This window comes from Phyllostomus hastatus, unplaced genomic scaffold (assembly GCF_019186645.2).
Source record: "Phyllostomus hastatus isolate PE091 unplaced genomic scaffold, TTU_PhHast_1.1 phas_scaffold_11, whole genome shotgun sequence".
Classification (NCBI taxonomy): domain Eukaryota; kingdom Metazoa; phylum Chordata; class Mammalia; order Chiroptera; family Phyllostomidae; genus Phyllostomus; species Phyllostomus hastatus.
Genome location: NW_025334005.1, coordinates 4338496 through 4356959, shown reverse-complemented (window position 1 = coordinate 4356959; position 18464 = coordinate 4338496). Strand labels below are relative to the sequence as shown.

At 60.8% G+C, this 18464-nt stretch overlaps 4 protein-coding genes and 1 long non-coding RNA gene across 22 annotated transcripts; 3 read left to right on the top strand and 2 right to left on the bottom strand.

The window, feature by feature from the left end:
- Positions 1-375: 375 nt before the first annotated feature.
- Positions 376-3715, top strand: DNAJC4 (DnaJ heat shock protein family (Hsp40) member C4). 4 transcript variants are annotated; one of them, XM_045854780.1, is made up of 7 exons: positions 376-509; positions 838-945; positions 1671-1764; positions 2204-2388; positions 2476-2637; positions 3341-3427; positions 3519-3715. In XM_045854780.1, the coding sequence occupies exons 1-7, from the start codon at positions 391-393 to the stop codon at positions 3625-3627; spliced, it is 864 nt and encodes a 287-aa protein (XP_045710736.1). In that variant the 5' UTR covers positions 376-390; the 3' UTR covers positions 3628-3715. The 4 variants fall into 4 exon arrangements, with proteins under 4 accessions (XP_045710736.1, XP_045710735.1, XP_045710738.1 ...); XM_045854779.1 differs by having other exon boundaries at positions 2473-2637; XM_045854782.1 differs by having other exon boundaries at positions 501-626; positions 2473-2637.
- Positions 3716-3956: 241 nt separating this feature from the next.
- On the top strand, positions 3957-7417 carry VEGFB (vascular endothelial growth factor B). Of its 2 annotated transcripts, none has more exons than XM_045855107.1 (7): positions 3957-4320; positions 4871-4913; positions 5226-5422; positions 5595-5668; positions 5855-5890; positions 6225-6359; positions 6985-7417. In XM_045855107.1, exons 1-7 carry the CDS (start codon positions 4261-4263, stop codon positions 7004-7006), a joined length of 567 nt encoding a protein of 188 aa, XP_045711063.1. In that variant the 5' UTR covers positions 3957-4260; the 3' UTR covers positions 7007-7417. The 2 variants fall into 2 exon arrangements, with proteins under 2 accessions (XP_045711063.1, XP_045711062.1); XM_045855106.1 differs by having other exon boundaries at positions 3958-4320; positions 6124-6359.
- On the bottom strand, positions 6366-9393 carry LOC123829411. Of its 5 annotated transcripts, XR_006787600.1 has the most exons (6): positions 9279-9393; positions 8644-8935; positions 8300-8418; positions 7679-7784; positions 6740-6994; positions 6366-6655 (listed from the first exon to the last, which is right to left on the bottom strand). It is a non-coding gene; the product is annotated as an uncharacterized LOC123829411 (long non-coding RNA). The 5 variants fall into 5 exon arrangements; XR_006787596.1 differs by lacking the exon at positions 6366-6655 and having other exon boundaries at positions 6671-6994; XR_006787598.1 differs by lacking the exon at positions 6366-6655 and having other exon boundaries at positions 6671-6994; positions 8677-8935.
- Positions 9394-9397: 4 nt separating this feature from the next.
- Positions 9398-12177, top strand: LOC123829409 (peptidyl-prolyl cis-trans isomerase FKBP2). 10 transcript variants are annotated; one of them, XM_045855099.1, is made up of 6 exons: positions 9398-9546; positions 10773-10941; positions 11282-11394; positions 11514-11560; positions 11906-11941; positions 12029-12177. In XM_045855099.1, exons 1-6 carry the CDS (start codon positions 9485-9487, stop codon positions 12088-12090), a joined length of 489 nt encoding a protein of 162 aa, XP_045711055.1. In that variant the 5' UTR covers positions 9398-9484; the 3' UTR covers positions 12091-12177. The 10 variants fall into 10 exon arrangements, with proteins under 10 accessions (XP_045711055.1, XP_045711057.1, XP_045711051.1 ...); XM_045855101.1 differs by having other exon boundaries at positions 9455-9546; positions 10714-10941; XM_045855095.1 differs by lacking the exon at positions 9398-9546 and adding an exon at positions 9632-9932 and having other exon boundaries at positions 10714-10941.
- Positions 12178-12610: 433 nt separating this feature from the next.
- Positions 12611-14970, bottom strand: PPP1R14B (protein phosphatase 1 regulatory inhibitor subunit 14B). The gene is given in 6 exon segments (XM_045855182.1): positions 12611-12880; positions 12982-13014; positions 13330-13413; positions 14436-14717; positions 14719-14816; positions 14819-14970. Coding segments are annotated over 6 exon segments (609 nt in total). The 5' UTR covers positions 14862-14970; the 3' UTR covers positions 12611-12811.
- Positions 14971-18464: the final 3494 nt, after the last annotated feature.

The following is an 18464-nucleotide window of genomic DNA, read 5'->3' as shown; positions in this document are numbered from 1 at the left end:
ATCGCGCCCTGGCTGGTGTGGCTCAGTGGATTGAGCACTGGCCTGCAAAGCAAAGAGTCGTTAGTTCGATTCCCGGTCAGAGCACATGCCTGGGTTTTGGGCCAGATCCCCAGTGGGGGCCATGTGAGAGCCAGCCACACATTGATGTTTCTCTCCCTCTATTTCTCCCTCCCTTTTCCCCTCTCTAAAAATAAATAAATAAAATCTTTAAAAAATTAAAGTTAAAAAAAAAAGTGTCTCATCGCAAAGCGGAGTGACAGCAGATAGCCTCACTGAGTGTCAGGTGTGGTGTGTGGTGCGGCTGCTTCCAGGGTGGACACCCGCACTTACCAGCCTGAGCAACGCACTCCGCCCCAGGAGGTGACCCAAGACAGACCAGGCCAATGGGCCATGGGGGCAGGGCCTACTCGCACCTTCCGGCTCGGTGGGTGTGTCTGGGTGTCCAAGCCAATGAGAGCGCGGGGGTGGGGCCTGGCTCGGAGCAGGAAATGGCGGCGGCCGCGGAGTTTGTGAGTGCATGGGGGCGGGGCTCGATGTAGCTCCTCCTTCGTTCGCCCCTCAAACTCCCTGGATGGGGTGGGTTGGGGGGTTTCTCTGCGCTGGCTGCTGGTTGTACAGACACCGAGGTCAGTGTGGAGAAGGGCCCGGGTCAGAACCGGGGCAGGTCCAGGACGCCGCGGTCTGGTCTTGAGCAAGGAGGCCCTACCTGCTCATGGGTCCTCCGGGCCTGCTTCAGTTTTCCTTCGCAAGTTAATGGAGCCAGCCCCCTTCCCTCTGCCCCAGGAGTGCTTGAGGTCTTGTCCCAATGCACTCCTCTCCGTGGCCTCTTTTCACCAGCTGTCCGCCTGCCGCCATGCTGCCCCTGTGTCTATGTCAGCTGTGCCTACGTCGGCTGCAGCCCCGCAGCCCTCCCACCCGGCTCTTCGCAGAGGCCGCCCGGCAGCGGTGAGTCGGTCACCGGGGGCCCGGTGCCGGCCTGGTCGTTCAGTGGGTTTTGTTGAGGGCCTGCCCAGCTCTAGGCTCTGCCCTAGGCGCTGAGATAGTTGTGATCTCTGTGTCAGGTGTCTTACAGCCTTGTCTCAGGTACCCCTCACCTTCACTGCTGGGGATGAGATTAAGGGACGACCACCAAGGTTACTTGGTTATACAGCGAGTTATGAGGCAGATCTGAAGGTTTAAAAAAAAAAGATTTTATTTATTTATTTTTAGAGAGGGAAAGGGAGGGAGAAAGGAGAGAAACATCAATGTGTGGTTGCGTCTCATGGGGGACCAGATCGGCAAACCCAGGAATTGAACCACTGACCCTTTGGTTCGCAGGCCTGTGCTCAACCCACTGAGCTACACCAGCCAGGGCCAGATCAGAAGTTTGAGCCCAAGCCAAACCCAATGCACTTTCCACGCTTTCCACGATTGCTGTGGTTGTGGAACATCACGGATCTTAACCCACCTGGGGAGGGGACATTTTACAAAAATGCAGACTCCCAGGTCCTGCGCTATTCCTCCAACACTCAAAAAGGAGGGATGGCTTGGAGATAGGTCTCCCTTGGTACCTGCCTCTCAGCTCCTGGTTGCTGAGTTGAAGAGTGTGGCCCAGGGGGCGCTGGGAGGAGTAGGGAAGGGGTATCTTTTGTGTTTCTTTAGCCCTTGCAGGTTCTGGCTTGTCTCCACAGGTCTGGCCCCAGGAACTACTATGAACTCTTAGGGGTACATCCTGGTGCCAGCACTGAAGAAGTGAAACGAGCTTTTTTCTCCAAGTCCAAAGAGGTACCAGTGGTTCCAGGCAGGGAGGGGGGAAAGTTTGAGCCAGATGGGGTGCATGTAAAATTCCCAGGGATGGAGCTGAGTGGCTCCCTCTGGCTGGTGCCCCGCTCCCTCAGAATGCACAGGGAGGGGGAGGTACCCTGAGGGCAGAGGTCTGGCCCAGTGTGAGGAAAGCCAGGGGTCCTGCCAGGGGTTAGTGTTCTTGACCTGCCTGCTCTTGAGCAGACCTGGACCAGGCAGCGGGCAGGCGAAGAGGGGGCAGGGGGGCTTCCTGACTCTCTGGCCTCCTGGAGGGGTGCTCGGTCGGAGGGCCTGAGAGTGAAGGGCACTGTCTAAACAAGGCCTGTGGGGGTGATTGGAGCCCTTGTGGGTGGATATTATCAAGATGGGTCCTGGGAGGGAGCATGGGAAGGGAGATGAGGAAAGTCGTGCCCCATCCCAGCTGCACCCTGACCGGGACCCCGGGAACCCAACCCTGCACAGCCGCTTTGTGGAGCTGAGTGAAGCGTACCAAGTGCTCAGCCGGGAGCAGAGCCGCCGTGAATATGACTACCAGCTCCGCTCAGCACCTCCCCCGAAGTCTCCAGGAACCACAGCCCATGCCAAGTCTGCCCACCAAGCACACAGGTACAGTACCTTGCAGCTAACCACTCCCCCTCCAAGTCTCCTGGGGAGCCTCATCCCCACACTGCCCCTTTATCTCCCTCCCAGCAGCTCCTGGACACCCCCCAACGCAGAGTACTGGGCCCAGTTTCACCATGTGAGGCCCCAGGGACCAGAGGCAAGGCGGCAGCAGCAGAGACACAACAAGCGGGTCCTGGGGTACTGCCTCCTGATCATGCTGGCAGGCATGGGCCTGCACTACATTGCCTTCAGGTGCATCCCGGCTTCTCCTGGCGGGTGGTGGGCAGAGGGCGAGAGGGGAAGTGAAGCCCAGGGGGGCCAGTCAGACATCCGCACTGCCCTTGCGACCTGCACTCCTGTGTCTCTCAGGCTGATTTCTTCTTAGCCAACAAAGGCAGTTCTGCACTAAGGGAGACTGTTGTCATTTTAAGTTTGTTATGTTTTTAATCATTTGCGCGTAAATCTTTGGTGCTGGCTGCCAGGTAGTGATGAAGTGAAAATCATGCACAAGAAAGAAGTGCATTGTGACCGGGCCTCAGCAACAACGAGGCTCGCTTGTTTGGCAGTCAGCTCTCTCCCCGCCCCTCTCACACATGCCGTGACACTGAGGTCCTACGGCAAAGGGACGGCAAGGTGGTGCCCTCTGCTAGCAGCCCACCTAGCTCAGTGATGGAGTTAGACACCCAGCCCTCTCTGATCTTCTGCGAGGACCACCCTGATGTTCAAGTGCTGCGGTCACCACCTTCGGCGGGCCAGCCAGAGAGCTGGGTTTGTTGTCACTGGACCCTGGACAAGCCTGGCCACTCCGTACCCCTTTCCACACCTAGCACAGGCATTTAGACTGAGGTGCCCACAGACGTAAAGCTGTGACGCCCTAGAGTGGGGTGCAGGGTATGTGGGACTTGGGGAACAGCAGGGTTTGGGGGACTCAGGGTTGATTGTAACCCCTGTGCAGGAAGCTGGAGCAGATGCACCGCAACTTCATGGACGAAAAGGATCGGATCATCACAGCCATCTACAATGAAACTCGGGCCCGGGCCAGGTCTGTCCCTGCTCTACCCTGCCCTCTCTTCACTGTCCTGGCACCACCCTGTAGGGTCCCGGTTCCAACCACCCCGTGCTCTCTCCTGCAGGGCCAACAGAGCCAGGCTCCAGCAGGAGCGACAGCAGAGGCAGCAGCTGCAGCCACCGCTCGAGCCTCCCCCAGGCCCGGGGATCGTGCCCCCCGGCACCAGCCCCTGAGCCTCTCACCCAGATGGAGCCTCATGTGTGTTCCCTCTTGGGACTCCCTGTTGCCCAAAACCTGTGCAATAAAGTGATTCTCCGCGCTCTTGTCCGACTCCCTCCTTTAGGCCCAGCTCCCCCAACCCAGGCCTCGCCTTGGGACAGAGCCCCGCCCTCGGAGTTCTGGTGACTGCGAAGCGGGAGCCCAGCCCCCTGGGTGGTGCGTCCCCTTTACCCTGTTGCAGCAGGAGGGGGTGTAGAGAGGGGGCGGGCCCACCAGCGGCCTCGCCCCCACCCGCCCCCGCCCCGCCCCTGCCCCGCGGCCCGGGTGGGGAGCGCGTGTCTGGGTCACATGAGCCGCCCGCCAGCCAGCCCGGGCCGGCCCCCTGCTGCCCCCGCCATCCCCGCCACCTCGCCTGCCGCTGCCACCGGCCGCCCACCCAACTCGGCTCCTACGGCCACCGCGGCCGCTGTTGCGCTGCACTGCCTGCGCCCAGGGCTTGGGAGAGGGCCGCGGAGGAGCCGCCCCCCGCAGCCGGCCCCCGCCCGCCGCGCCCCAGCCCGCGCCATGGGGCTCTGGTTGCCGCCGCCCCCGGCGCCGCCCGGCTAGGACGATGCGGGCGCCCCCGGCGCGTGGCCCCCGTGGGCACCATGAGCCCCTTGCTCCGTCGCCTGCTGCTTGCGGCGCTCTTGCAGCTGGCCCCCGCCCAGGTACGTGCGTCCCCGACATCCTGCCTGCCCGCCAGCCATGCCCTCTCAAGGTTGGCGGAAGTGGAGGCGCGAAGCGGCCTGGGCCGAGGGTATTCGCGGGTCCGACCCCGGATAGGGGCGTAGCAGGAGTTGGAGCAGGGCATCCCCCAGGAGAGGTCCCTCCCCGCTGGCCTGCCAGCCCAGCCGCGGGGCCACTCCCCCGCCCCACCCTATCCCCTGGGCACTGCCGCTGGGGGGGCGGAGCCGTCTGGGTTCCTGCAAGACCTGGCTCGGCGCCCCCTGTGCCCCTTTCTGACCTGTGGCCTCCCGAACGAGCCTGGTCCCCAGGCTTGGAGATTGGACTGTGCTGGCAGAGTGTGCCTGGCGGGTCGTGGCCAGGGGCAGGTCCCAGGTGTCCCGGAGAAGACAGGTAAAACTAGAGTGGCCCCGGGAACAGAGCAGTCTGGAAAAATGTCGGCAGTTGAAGCCTTCAGACTGCTAGAGCAGAGCCCTGGGACAGTGTAGCCCTAACTAGAATGCACTCTGAGCCCAGTTCTCTTCTCTCCTACAGGCCCCTGCCTCCCCGCCTGAGGCCCCTGGCCACCAGAAGAAAGGTAACACTAACAAGAAACTTCACATAGCCAGCACTAGGAAGGTTTGCTGAGTGTCCATCATGTGTAATCTCAGCTGCTTTGTAAGATGCCAACTATCTTTTCCTGCCCATTTCACAGACGTGGAAGTTGAGGCAGTGGGATTCCTGGGTTCTGGATGAACAGGTTGGGAGGGCAGAAGTGGGGGCTGGTGGAAGGTGGCTGTGACACTGGAACCGGGGAGAACAGCTGGTGGGCGCAGGGGTGGGTGGGTGAGAGCCAGGGAGCAGCTGCAGGCAACCCGGTGGGGACTCAACCTCACGCGTCTCTCCCCAGTGGTGTCATGGATAGATGTGTACGCTCGTGCCACCTGCCAGCCACGGGAGGTGGTAGTGCCCCTCACTCTGGAGCTTGTGGGCACCGTGGCCAAGCAGCTGGTACCCAGCTGTGTGACTGTGCAGCGCTGCGGCGGCTGCTGCCCTGACGACGGCCTGGAGTGCGTGCCTACTGGGCAGCACCAAGTCCGAATGCAGGTACCGGGGCAGGTGTAGTGCGCCTGGCCGGGCGGGATGCTGGTGCTCTGGGGGCTGACACACTGGCAGCCGGAGCCTTGGCGGGTGGGAGAGCCGCCTTCCCTCCAGCCCACGGAGTGCCTCCCTCTCCCCCTTCCTCTGTCGTTCTCTCTCCCTGTTCCCCTGAGCACAGATCCTCATGATCCGGTACCCGAGCAGTCAGCTGGGGGAAATGTCCCTGGAAGAACACAGCCAGTGTGAATGCAGGTGCCAGCCAGGGCCCACTAATGAGCTTGCAGAGACCAGGCGTGGGGGGTGCTGTGCGTGGTGTTACACCGCAGTGGGGACCAGGTTTCCTTGAGCGGGGCCGGGGTAGGCTCGGGATCTGGGCACAAGAGGAGGGTGCTTGGCCTTCCTGATCCTCCTCCTCGTTTCTGCTGGTCTCTCTTTCAGACCAAAAAAAAAAGAGAGTGCCGTGAAGCCCGACAGGTGAGTCTCTTGGGCTCCTGTTGAGGTGGGGACGGAACCCAGGCCCTGTGCCCAGGATGTAACGTGTGGGTGGGGCAGGGGCTGTACAGGTGTATCAGGCAGCTGCGGTCCACGTCCCTCTTTTCCCTTCCACTTGTGCCCCCTTCTCCTCTGTTCTGTGTGTTCTGACCCAACCCCTGCTCCCTCCAGGGAACTCTTCCTTCCTGTCCCAGACATGTTGCTTCTCCTCCTAGGGCTGACACTCCCCGCCACCGCCCCCAGCCCCGCTCCGTTCCGGGCTGGGATTCTGCCCCCGGAGCACCCTCCCAAGCTGACATCACCCATCCCACTCCAGCCCCAGGCCCCTCTGCCCACGCTGTCCCCAGCGCCGCCAGCGCCCTGACCCCAGGACCTGCCACTGCCGCTGCAGACGCCGCAGCTTCCTCCGTTGCCAAGGGCGGGGCTTAGAGCTCAACCCAGACACCTGCAGGTGAGGCTTTGTGGGGTGGTGGTGTTTGGGAAGGCATCAAGGCCTGCCCGGGAGCAGATCCAGGGCGAGCCTGCCAGTGGGGTGCGAGCCAGGGAAGGGGGAGCTACTGAATGTGTTAAACCAATATTTACTGAATGTCTGCTGGCGCCGGGGTCAGTGTACCTGAGGCTCACGCTCTAACACGGAAGTCCGACACAAGGACACGCGATGCCAGCCAGGGCTGTCGGGGTCTGGGGTAAGGGGCACCTGGCATCGTGCTGAGAGGTCGGAGATGTCCTGGAGAAGGTGACCTCTGCCTGGAGTAGAAATGAGAGAGGCATCTTGCCAACTTTCGAAGGTCTGGGCCTTCCCAGAAGCCCCTGCATTAGGCGTTGTCCCACCTTACGGATTCTGAGAAGCCAGGGGACATAGTGTGAGCCTTGTTCACCATTGTCTGAGGGCTTGTCGCCACCCATCCCTTCCACAGCGAGGCCCCGTGTGGCATGGTGTGGGCTGGGCCAGCTGGCACTGCTCAGGAGTGTTAGGCGAGAATGAGGTTCACAGAAGGTAACAAAGGGGCGAGTCCAGAGGAGCAGGTGCTCTGGTGTGGCAGCATGAACAGATGCCTCCTTCCTCTCCTCCTTAGGTGCCAGAAGCTGCGAAAGTGACACATTGCTTTTCAGACTCAGCGGGGCCACTTGCCTCTCGGGCCACACCCCAGAGGGGGCCTGGAGGGCAGCCTGGTGAGAACAGCCCTGTCCCCCAAGACCTCAGCTCAGGTGGACGCTGCTTCAGGACCTGGGCCTCTCAGAGGGCTTTCTGGCCACCCCCTGTCTCTGCAAGGCTGCCATCCAACATGGCGTGCAGAGTGGGATGAAACTCGGAGGCAAGGGGGATCGCATACCAACTTGGGGGAGAACAGGGCCCCATCAAAGTGTTGGACCACCCTGTGCCAGCGAGCATCTCCAGCTGGCCCCTCCCCGCCCTTGCTGAGAAGACCCTGGTCCTCTGCAAATAACGGGAGTTGGGCTTCAGTATGAGAACTGTGACCCCCAATTCTGATAAAAGAGATGGAAGGAGCTGTCCCTGTTATCACTGTTTGTGACCGTCCAGGCTGGTGGTTCAGGCATGGATGTGTCGCGCTGCCTCCCAGACCCAGCGCTGCTTACTCTCCACGTGCACATGGAGTGAGGCCCGAGCTCCCACACCAAGTCACAGGCACAGCCCACACGCGTGCGCTTCACATTCACGTTGTTATTGCCGGGCCCCAGGGAGCCCCTGTGCCCCTGCTTATCCCAAGGGTTTCTTTCTGGAAGGTGAGTTTGAGGTGGGAACCAGACCTGCTGAACGAATGACTTTGGCTGTCACTGCCCCTCGGTCCGAGCCTGAGGTTTCAACGTGTGCACATGGAGGGAACGGATGATCACTGTGGTCCAGGCTCTGGGGCTGAAGGAAAGTTTGAATGAATCTTCAGATCTTAATTATTTTTAGAGAGAGGGGAAGGGAGAAGGGGAGAGAAACATCAGTGTGCCAGAGATACATTGATCGGTTGCCTCTTACATATCCCCCTACTGGGGACCTGGCCTGCACCCTAGGCATGTGCCCTGACTGGGAATCGAACCAGTGACCTTTCAGTTCACAGGCCAGCGCTCAATCCACTGAGCCACACCAGCCAGGGCTGTTTGCCTGAATCTTGACATAATAGAAAAGAACACCCTCCTCCCTGCCAGGCAGCTCCATTATTGCTTTTTACTCCCTGTAGCTTAACTAACTCTAAAGCCAAGCGCCTGCCTTGTCTCCACCTCACTCCCACCTCCCTGAATGAGAAGCACCAAAGGTCTGTGGCTGGTGGGCTTGGTTTGAGAAATACGTCCTCCTCACCCTGACCCCAGTCTTCTCCACCTTCGCCTCCCTTTCACCTTGGGTGCCCCTCCCCAGCCCCTGCTAAAGACCCTCCTGACCTTTATCTGCCCAGGTCCAAGCTTAGTGGCCAGCCTTCTACCTGTAGCCTGCAGTGCTGCCTGGGGCTGAGTGGTGAGGGGTGGTCCAAAGGTCAACTCTGGGTACAAGTGGCTTTGTCCTGCAGAGGAAGAACATGCAGGGGCAGAGGTTAACCCAAAGTAGCCACCCTCACAGTGTTAGATGGGAGGGTGTGGTAGTGATCTTGCTGGGCCTGAGGCAAAAGTGAGGCAAACCAGATGAGGGAATTCCTGAGATTCGTTAGCCATGCTGTCAGGGCAATCCCATAGAGCCCAATCACATGAGGGTTAGGGACCTAGAGTCGCCGGCTCCTGAGCGCACTTACACGCACTGCACATGCACAGTGCTTCGTAGGTACCTCCTTGCTTAGTCCTCACAGCTCTGAGGTTAGCTCTGTGACTTCCTTTCTCGTAATAGACTGATCGGCCTGGGGATTTGACTTCAAATCAGCTGTCTCCCTAACACTTAAGATACGGGTTTGCCGGCCCGCAAACGGCAGGTTCATTACTTCAGTCGAGATGTTTGCTGGGTACTGGGTCTGGTTGGGGACCGGGCCCAGCCACACCAATACAGTCCGACTCTGGTCAGCGGGCGCCATGTAGAGGAAAGCCCGGGTGCTGCGGAGAGAAAAGGGAGAGTATCATCTGTGGGCCAGGGCCCGGTGCTGCCCACCATCGCTTCGATCCTATGGGGGCCCTGCAGGGTAGGAGTTATCAAGCCCGCGTTACAGCGACGCCAAATCCTGCTAGGCGAAGGAACTTGCCCAAGGTCACAGAGGCGGTCAATGAGAGGTAGTCCCTGAATTCAAACCCAAGTCTCACTCTGAAACCCAGGCTCTTTCCACAGCAACTCACTGGGAATGGTGGAACCCCAGCAGACCCAGGGGCCCCGTGGGCGGGCTTAGGGGGTGACATAAAATGGCGTCTCAAGACCCCCTCTGGGAACCCACGCCCGCCTGACCTTAACTTCACCTCGACCGGAAGTGCCTGCAGCTCTTTCGGAAGTCATTTTCACCTAACCTTGCGGACTACCGCTCACAGGAAGTAGTGTAAGTCACGTGACGCTGCCGGGGCGGAGCTAGGAAAGAGCCGCCCCTGCTGGCGTGCGGCAGCGGGTTTCACGCGGTCCAATGAGGGCGGGCGGCGTGGCCCGGCCTGGTAGCGAGGATGACGCGCCTGCGCAAAGGCGGCAGCACGACTAGACTTGACTCCGGGGGCGCGGCGAGGAGGTGAGAGGGGGCCACAGCCCGGGCTGGGGGAAGCCGGGGTAAGGGGGCAGGCTGGATCAGGCCGGGACTCCGAGTGTCAGGGAGGGTTAGGTTACGAGGAAATTTGAGGTTGGGGTAGGAGCTGTCTGGGGATGCCGCAGGGGGAGGGTTCTCACGCCGCACGGGGCGGAGCCCCGGCACTTGGGGCGGGACCTGGATCAGAGACGGGTGGAACCTGTGAGCGGGTACCTGTGGAAGGCGGGACTCTGGGGCTGGGGGCGGAGCTAGGACTGGTGAGGGGCGGAGTCTGGACCTTAAAGGAGGAGCTGGAACAGGTGGAAGGCGGAGCCTCGGGTTTGGAAACTGAAGGGGACCCGGACCAAGCGCTGGGGGCGGGGCCTCAGCCGGTGAGTGGCTTAGTTACAGTTAAGGAAAAGGGATCCAGGTCTGTCGAGGGTGGGGCTCCAGGGCCCGGGGCGGAATTACGCCCTCTAAAGGGTGGGACCAAGGAACCAAACTCAGGAGTAGGCCCAGGTAATGGCCCAGGGCGTCCACGTGGGGGCGGTCTCCGTGGTGGCCGAGCCTGGGAGCGTGGTAGGCCGAGAACCCCCCCAGGAGAGGTGGTGTGGGTGGAGCGGGCTCGGCGGGCACCCGACACCGGACCGGTCTGGGTGCCCCGCAGACCCCCCAGGGCTCAGAGCTGGGGCGGCACCTCGGGCGGAGGCACAGGGTCGGCCTGGGGGGTATCCCCAGAGGATCGGGGCTCCCCGGAGCCACCCAGCGGCGATGTGTGGGTGCCTCGGGGCCGGCCCCCTGCAGCGGCGGCAGAGGTGTGGGTGTGCTGGGCAGGGGGCAACTGGGTGTGGCGTGAGTGGTGTGGCCCGGTCCAGGCCACTGCTGTGCAGCCAGAGAGAGTCTGGACTTTTCGTAAAGGAAAGGGTGGGAATTGAACGGAGCTGGGAACCAGGAGGGAAGGAAGGGCTGAGGGTGAATAAAGGGGCGGGGCCCTGGCTGCTGTGGCCTCCCCTGACCCCCTCCCCGCGCTGCTGGGGTCCTCGGGCAAGCCCCCTTCTCACTGGACAGGTAAGTGTGGCCGCGGAGCCTGGGGGAGGGGGCGGTGACCCGGAACAAGGGGATCTCCAGGCGCAGGCAAGGTACAGTAGGATGGAATCCTTCTACTACCTGCAGGTATTCCATGCCCTTCCTGCCCTTCCGGTCGATTGGTCGGTCGGGGTCTGTTCCCGCAGAGACATGAGAGTCAGCTGGGTCCTGACAGTACTGTCCATCTGCCTGAGTGCCCTGGCCACAGCCGCGGGGGCCGAGGGCAAACGGAAACTGCAGATCGGGGTCAAGAAGCGGGTAGACCACTGTCCCATCAAATCGCGGAAGGGGGACGTCCTGCACATGCACTACACGGTGGGTGTGGAGGCAGAGCTTTTGGATGTGAGTGGGACTTCTGGGGACCAAAAAGGACTTGGGAGCCAGGTTCCTTTGCCAAGGTGGGTGACCTTGGTCAAGTCCCTTCTCCCTTTTGCCTGTTTCCATCGTTCTACCCAGCTCTTCACCGTCTACTCCCCAGGTTGGCACCAGCAAAGAGTTACATTACAGTGTACTGTGAGCTGCCTAAAGCCCTGTCCCCTTTTAGGACTATGGCCACCAGTGCTGTGGGGGGACAATGCTGTGATGAGAGCAGCTGGTGGGGGGTACGGATCACAGTGGATCCTCCTTCTCACTGGCCTTCCCGTGGTCCCCACAGGGGAAGCTGGAAGATGGGACGGAGTTTGACAGCAGTCTGCCCCAGAACCAGCCCTTTGTCTTCTCCCTGGGCACAGGCCAGGTCATCAAGGGCTGGGACCAGGGGCTGCTGGGGTGAGTCAAGAGACCATGGCTGTGGTCCAGGAGGTGGACTGTGGGAAACGAGCCCCAGGGGTGGGGGGCAGGCAGGGAGCCCGCGTGCTGCCATGTGCTGAACATGTGTTCTCCTGCAGGATGTGTGAGGGGGAAAAGCGGAAGCTGGTGATCCCTTCAGAGCTGGGTAAGAGGTCCTTCCTGACTAGGTGTAGGGTTTGGGGTGTGTCTGAAGAAGGGTGAAGGCTAGTTCGGTCTCTGCATTGGTCTCCCCCCACGCATTCGTTATAGTTCATGCCTCTTCCAAGTTTGGCAGTATCTAGCAGTGAGGACAGGGCAAGACCGTTGGGGTGCTGGGCTCCTATGTCCACCCTCTGTCCTGAACCAGGGCTGTCACAGCACTCCCAGCCAGCACTCCTTGGTGTCTGGCTTCGTTACCGTGGCGGGCAGAGGCCTGGCTCCAGCCCGGATATCTGTAGGCCCACTCTGCCCGGCCGCAGCTCACTTTGTTTTTCCTGTGCACCTCTGACAGGGTACGGAGAGCGGGGAGCTCCCCCGAAGATCCCAGGTAACACACCTTCCCGCCTCTTGTCTGCTGCGCCCTCCCACCTCCCTGTGGCCCCGGTTCTCATTCTGCCTCACTTTTCTACTGCAGGTGGTGCAACCCTAGTGTTCGAGGTGGAGCTGCTCAAAATTGAGCGACGTTCCGAACTGTAGCCAAGCTGGGGAGGGCCGGTGGAGAGGCCCCCATCAGGGACCAGACTGTTTCAAAACAAAACAAAACAAAAAAACCCTTAAAGCTCATGAAGTGAGCCTGTGTTTGTTTGTGGGCCCCGAGAGACAGAAACCACAGCCCCAGCGTCCCCTCCCCCTCTCTCAGCATCCTGCACCCAGCTCCTTTCCTCGCTTCAGAGCCTTGGGATGTAGGCTCAGTAGTCTGGGGGTCAAGATGGCCCCTGCCCAAAGGGAAAAGAGTGTTCTTGCCTGCAACAGCAACAGGGCTCCCCGCAGCTCCCCAGCCACCTCTAGCTCCTGGTCTGGGAGCCAGCATTGGGCTATTGCCATGACTACGTGGCCCTCAGGAAGGCCTGCGGCCACCTGGGGAGCAGCTGAGCTGGCAACAGTTACAGAGCAGTGTGTCCCCCCTAAAAGAGACCAACCGAGCCTGTTAGCTGCACCAAAGGCATGTCCTAGCTTTATTAAAGGGCCCGCGCCGCAGAGTCAATATAAAAACACAAAAAGTCCCATCAGTTTAATAATAATAAAAAACCCCAAAAGTGGAAAACGGGGGGCAGGGAATGCCCCTAAGAGAGGAGCACGGGGAGCCCTGCTCGTGGCACCAGGCCTGGCCGCAGGGCTCCTTGGTATTGCTGTTGCTACGAGGTCGGGGGGCAGCGATTGTCCTGTGGGAGCCACCGTTCACCTGGGTTGAGGACCCTTACTTCTTCTGGGGTGTGCTCAGCTTCTGCATGCCCCGGATCTTGTCCAGCAGGCCAGAGATGAAGGCCTGGATAGGAGGGAGGACGTGAAGGAGGCCAGATCCCAGGAAGACAGGGGGCCCAGGCTTCCCCGCCTCACCGTCCCCCACCATCTGGGGAAACCACTTACCTCAGTGGGTTTATAACAGTCAACCAACAGCTCCTGGTGGGACATGGTAGGGGAAGTGTAACTATGAGTGCCCAAGAACAGGGGCCTAGAGACCACCCGTACCCAGTACCCACTTCCAAGTGACTGGGGCTGCCTTGAGGCACAGGAATGCCGTAGCTCAGCAAGTAGCATTAGCCCCATTTGATGGAAGCAGAAGCTGAGACAGTGTCACAAAGCTGCCTGGCTCAGACCAAAGAAGGCCTGGCTCCAGAGTCTTGCTTACCCAATTGGCACTGTTTCCAGGCAGCCCACTATGCCAGCTCCCCTGACCCGACACTGCTAACCCCATACCCCCAGCCCCTTTCTCACCTTGACCCTGGCAGCCCGAGTATCATCACTCTCCATGTCCAGGAGCTCATCCACATCAATCTCCAGCTCCGGGATCTCCTCTTCCTGGGGTGGGGGAGGAGGGAGAGACAAGGGCCTGAGTTGGGAGAGGGTGTGAGAGGGGCTCACTGGCTGAGGCCCCTCCCCTGCTCTACTGCAGGGCGAGCCCGCCCTCTCTGCCCAGCAGACAGGAGCAGCTGCTCCAAGGAAGAAAACAGACCAGGCCCGTGCCAAGGCAAACTGCCCAGCTGGGCGGGGGGGGCCTCCTGTCTCTGCCAGTTGGGCACCTCGGGTGCCAGACAGGGCCAGTTAGCTAGGTCTGGGGACCCTGCGGATGTGTCTCCCTAACTTTGGACCCCCCATTTCAACCAGAGCAGGTGGGGCCAGCTGTCCCAACTTATCAAAGCCTTTTCCCCTCCCCCAAACACCTGTCACAGCTTCCCAGGAGTGAGGAGGAAGTGAAGGGTGAGAGGTCAGTGAGAAAAACCCAGGTCTGGTAAAGGGGAAACAAAGAGCACATGCTTTGCTGAGGGAGGGGTGTGACACCCCTCCCCCCAAAGAAGTCTGTCCAGTCTGGAGCCAGCTGCATTCCAGGGCTGGGCTAGGGTAGGCAGCACAGGACAAGCCCACTCCCCGCCCTGCCCCCAGGGGTCTGAGTCACCCTTTGAGCAAGGAAGGAGTCATAGGGTGGAGAACCAGTACCCACAGATCGGGCTAGCCTGCCCCGTGCCAAGATGGAGCTACATGCCATCCCATTAGGATGACCCAGACGCTTTAGGGTCCCCCCACAAACCACACTAGCAGGCACTAAACAGACCTCCCACTGCCAGCCCAGGCTATCCCCATGCCTCCTGCCCAAGGCCCAGGCTATACCAAACTTGACAAGGTAGTGGCACAGGGAGAAGACTGGAGTGACTTAGGTCAGACAAAAAAAAGAGCGTACAATGGAGGCGGGGAATAGACAGAAGGGCAGCGCGGGGAATTGGTGTGCCCACAGACTCCAGGTGACAGGCGGGCTCAGAGTGGGGTTCCCAGGCGGCCGGACTCGGGACCGACTTCAAAGTGTCGGCGCGGGGTGGGGGACACACCTGGCAGTCGTAGAGGCGGGTGAGCTGCTCCAGAATCCACTCCTCCAGGTTGAGGCGCTTCCGTAACTCCTTGCGATCGTACTTGACCGTGACCTTCCCTTGGCGCCTCACTGGGCCCTCGTCGTCCGCGCTGCCCGGGCCCTCGCCTGCAGCCCCAGGGGGGCTCTGAAAGTAGACGCGGGGCCCTGGGCCGCCACTGCCCGGCCCCGGAGCCGGGGCCGCCAACGCCGCGCCCCCCGCGGGGCCGCTGTCCGCCATGGCGGCCGCCGGGGCCACGTGCGCGCGTCCGGCCCCTCCCTGCGCCGCCGCCTCCTGGACGCCCGCCGGCTGGCTGCGGGCCGCTGGCTCGGGCTAGCTGGTGGGCTCGGCTCCGCGCGGCTCTGCAGCAAGGGCGGCAGCGGGGGAGCCCGGGGGCAGCTGCAACATGCGGAGCCCCCGGGCCTGGCTTGGCCGAGCCCCGCCCCCTCGCCGCCGATCCGCCCGCCCTTTGTCCCCCGCGGCCGCCGCCCGAGCTGCCGCCGCCACCGCCGCCGCCGAAACAGCTTTCTTGTCTCGCTCACTTCCCCCGCCCCCCGACCACACCCCCTTAAAGAGCCAGTCCTACTGCAGTCCCCTCACCCCCACCCCGCCCCCAGGCAGGGGCTAGGGGAGGGTCTACTTGTCAGGGGTTTGGGCCTGGCTGTCTGCTACTCCTACTAATTTTCCGGCTCCAAACTCAGATATTCTAAGTGCCGGATACCAGGATTTGCGCTCCTGTTGAAACCCTAGTATTCTGTCCTCATTGGAGCGAAAACAGGGGCCGTTTGGAAAGGGATAGGAGTGGGTACTATGTGTAGGGCGGATGTCCGGCGAGGAGATGTGGGAACCCCCGGAGTCTGGGTCCTGCAGCTCTTGGACAGCGGGGAGCAAGCAGGCTTCTCTGCGCGGACCGACACGTGGACCGGGGTCCTAAGAGTGGAGGAGTAGAGAGGACAGATAGAAGTTGTCCAGGTCCCCGGACGCCCTACTCGCCGGGGTCTCGCGCCCCCCACGGTGGTGGCCTGGGTTGAGGGTGAGCAGAACCGACCCGGCGGTCAGAAGGGCCAGACCCCAGGCAGCCACCGCCCACCGGCCAAGATGGCGGCAGTGAACGGAATTATGGGAAATGTAGTTCAAGGATGGGGGGGTTCCGGCACCCGCGTGGCCGTCCCTCCCCAGCAGCGGAGCCGGGGCTGGGAAGCACAGAACTTGTTTGGGGCACCCTCTCGTAGGGCTGGCCTTCACAGGGAGCCCCTCCGCATCCCGTAACGTATGTACAAAAGAGGAAATTCAGGCATAAAGAACTGGGAAGTGGGGTAGCCGGTAATCATGACAATAAAGTTAATAATAACAACTGACCCATAATAAGCGTTGCTGGAGTCGGTTCCACACAGTCTGTTCCAGCGTGAGGGCACCTCACTCTCTCTCCCACAGATCGTGGCCCGGAGGCTTCTTCAGTCCCTTAGATCTCACAGGGGCCTTACCTTCCGCACCTCTCTTTAAGCAGACTGCGCATTTCATTCCCGCCCCCCTCCCTCATTTGCTTTTCGGTATCATTAACTAGTCTCTCTCATTTATTTGTTCATTGTCAATCTCCCCTTCTAAATTGTGAGTTCGTTGGGGCGGAGACTTGCCCAACTCTTGTGTCCCGCCGGTGTTCATGGCTGAGTGGGCGTGCTCAGCTACAAACCCACATGTATCTAGCAAATTACCTGATGCTTGCTGAGCTCTCAGCATCTGTGGCAGACTCATAGTAGGTGCTCTATAACTAGTGGTTAAACAAATGACTGAATGAAAAAAATGAGTGGTTTCTTTTGTGCCTCCGTTTCCTCATGAGGTTGTGGTGAAGATTAAAGAGGAAAATGCATGAAAGGTTCAGTGACTGCACCACAGAGGGTAAGTCCCACAGACAGATAGAGATGCAGGTCCGCCTGTGAGCCCAGGCTCCTGACGCAGAGTCTCTGCTCGTCCCCCTGCTTCTCCTTAGATACCACCCCACTCGATTGCACAGCCCCTCTGGGATGCTCCCATCGACGGCAGGCTCACTCGCCGCAGTTTCCAGCCGAATGTCAGGGTCTGAGAGGCAGTAAGTGTTTCTGTCCCTACCCCTCAGCGATACCCTCTTTATGGATGCCTGAGACTCCCTCTGTAGCAGGAGGGGTTCAGTGAGAGGTTGAAACTGGCCCAGCGTCACATAGCTGATGCTGTAGCCAAACTCCACCCCAGGACTCTAGGCTTATCCTGTAGCTGGGGAGAAGGGATGAGTAGGCAGGAGATGAGGATAGGGGAGATGCGGAGGGAGGCTGACGGGGGCTTCTCTCGGACGGCCCTGGCTCACCAGATTGGGGGCAGGCTCACTGAGCTCAGCCAGGTAGAGTTAGTTGATGCCTCCTCCCTTCCCACCCTTCCTTCTGGCCTTACCCTCCCTTCAGCCAGACTCGGGGCTGAGGTGGGGGGGGCAGTGGGTGGGTGAGAAGCAGGGAAGGGCTGACCCTTGCTCTAATAGATTAGGCAAGACCCACCCTTTCCACCAGGAGCCCCATTCCTGGCCTGGCCTCCTGGCCTCCAGCTGTGAGCTGGGCTGTTGGGAGGAGCACTTCACCCAAGTCCAAATACCCCAGGACACCCCACCTCACCCATCAGAGCCTGTCTGCTGGTCTGCTCTTTCTGAAGGGAGCATTGACCAGGGCCTTGCGGGTCCTCACGGTCAAGAGCGGGGATGTACCATAGCTTGCTGAGGGTGTGGGACCTAGAGGCCTTGAAGACCCAGGTGCCAGCTCCGGCTCTGCCCTCTAGATGCTGTGACCCAGAGTCCTGAACCTCTTGTCCCTCCCCCCTTCAGGGCAGGTGTGAAATCCTGCTGTCACATCCAAATTCCATGAGGGGACCCGCCGTGGGTTCTCTGGGAAGAACTGAGCGGAGCACAGCACTTTTCTTGTCTCTTCCTCTCTCCACCTCCTACGCCACCCCCAGGGCACTCCCAGATTCCTGGGGCCAACTCCCCTGTCCGTCTGGTCCCTTCCCATGGCCACCTACCCCGAGAAGAGTTAGAGCACATAGCCAGGCTGCCTTGCACAGAACCTCAGAGTGCGAGAGCTGTGTTCAAATCTTGGCTCTGCCTAGTAGGGCGTGAGGCCATGGGCAAGTCGCTTACCTACCCTGAGACCCTCCGAGGGGGCGCTTTCTACTGACCTCCTGTGGTTGGGGGCCCGGAACCCAGTGCTGCACACCCACGTCCCGGCCTCTGCCCTCCTGCCTAAAGCCCAAGGACCAGAGTACGGCAGCACAGCTGCTCCCCGTCCTTCCGGCCTCAGGCTGTGGGACTCCAGCCGCACCCTTTCTGGGGTCCCAGCTCCCCTCCACCGGAGTGCTCCTCCAGAGTGCAGCTAAGGCTGCTTTCAGTGCCTCCTTGAAGCAGAGGCCCTAGGGAGGGTCCCATGGGCAGTGACCGCTCCCTTAATCGAGGGCAGAGGCCGGAAAGGCAGCCTTCCTTCTACCATTACTACTTGCCGAGAAACCCTATTATCATTACCAAGGCTGGAAGAAAGTGTCCGAGGAGGAAGGAGCCCTTTAATGGGGGCAGCCCTGGCCTCAGGAGACACGGGGTTAGGGAGAGGCTCAGGCCCGGGAAAAAGTCTCCCGTCCTGTTTTGTGAAGGAGGTGCCGCCTGGGGCTTCTGTGAAGCACTCCTGTCTGAGGCCTGGGGCCCGCAGCTCAGACCGTGCCTCCAGGCCCTGCTAACCCCGGCACAGGCTGGTAGGCGCCCCGCCCCAGAGCGGATCTGCGCCCTTTCCACCTTCCTCCCTGATGATGCCCCCCAGCCTGCTAGCCACTCCTAAGATGCCTAGCTTCCTGTAGCCGGGGGTCATGGGGTACCCATTTGCTTATTTCATCCTCTAACAACCCCCAGCTTGTGGACAAGGTGACTGAGGCCCAGACAGACTAGGTCCTATGGGAGCAGAGGCCAATTCCCACCCTGCATGCGTGGCTGTGCCCAGTAGACACGGTGGT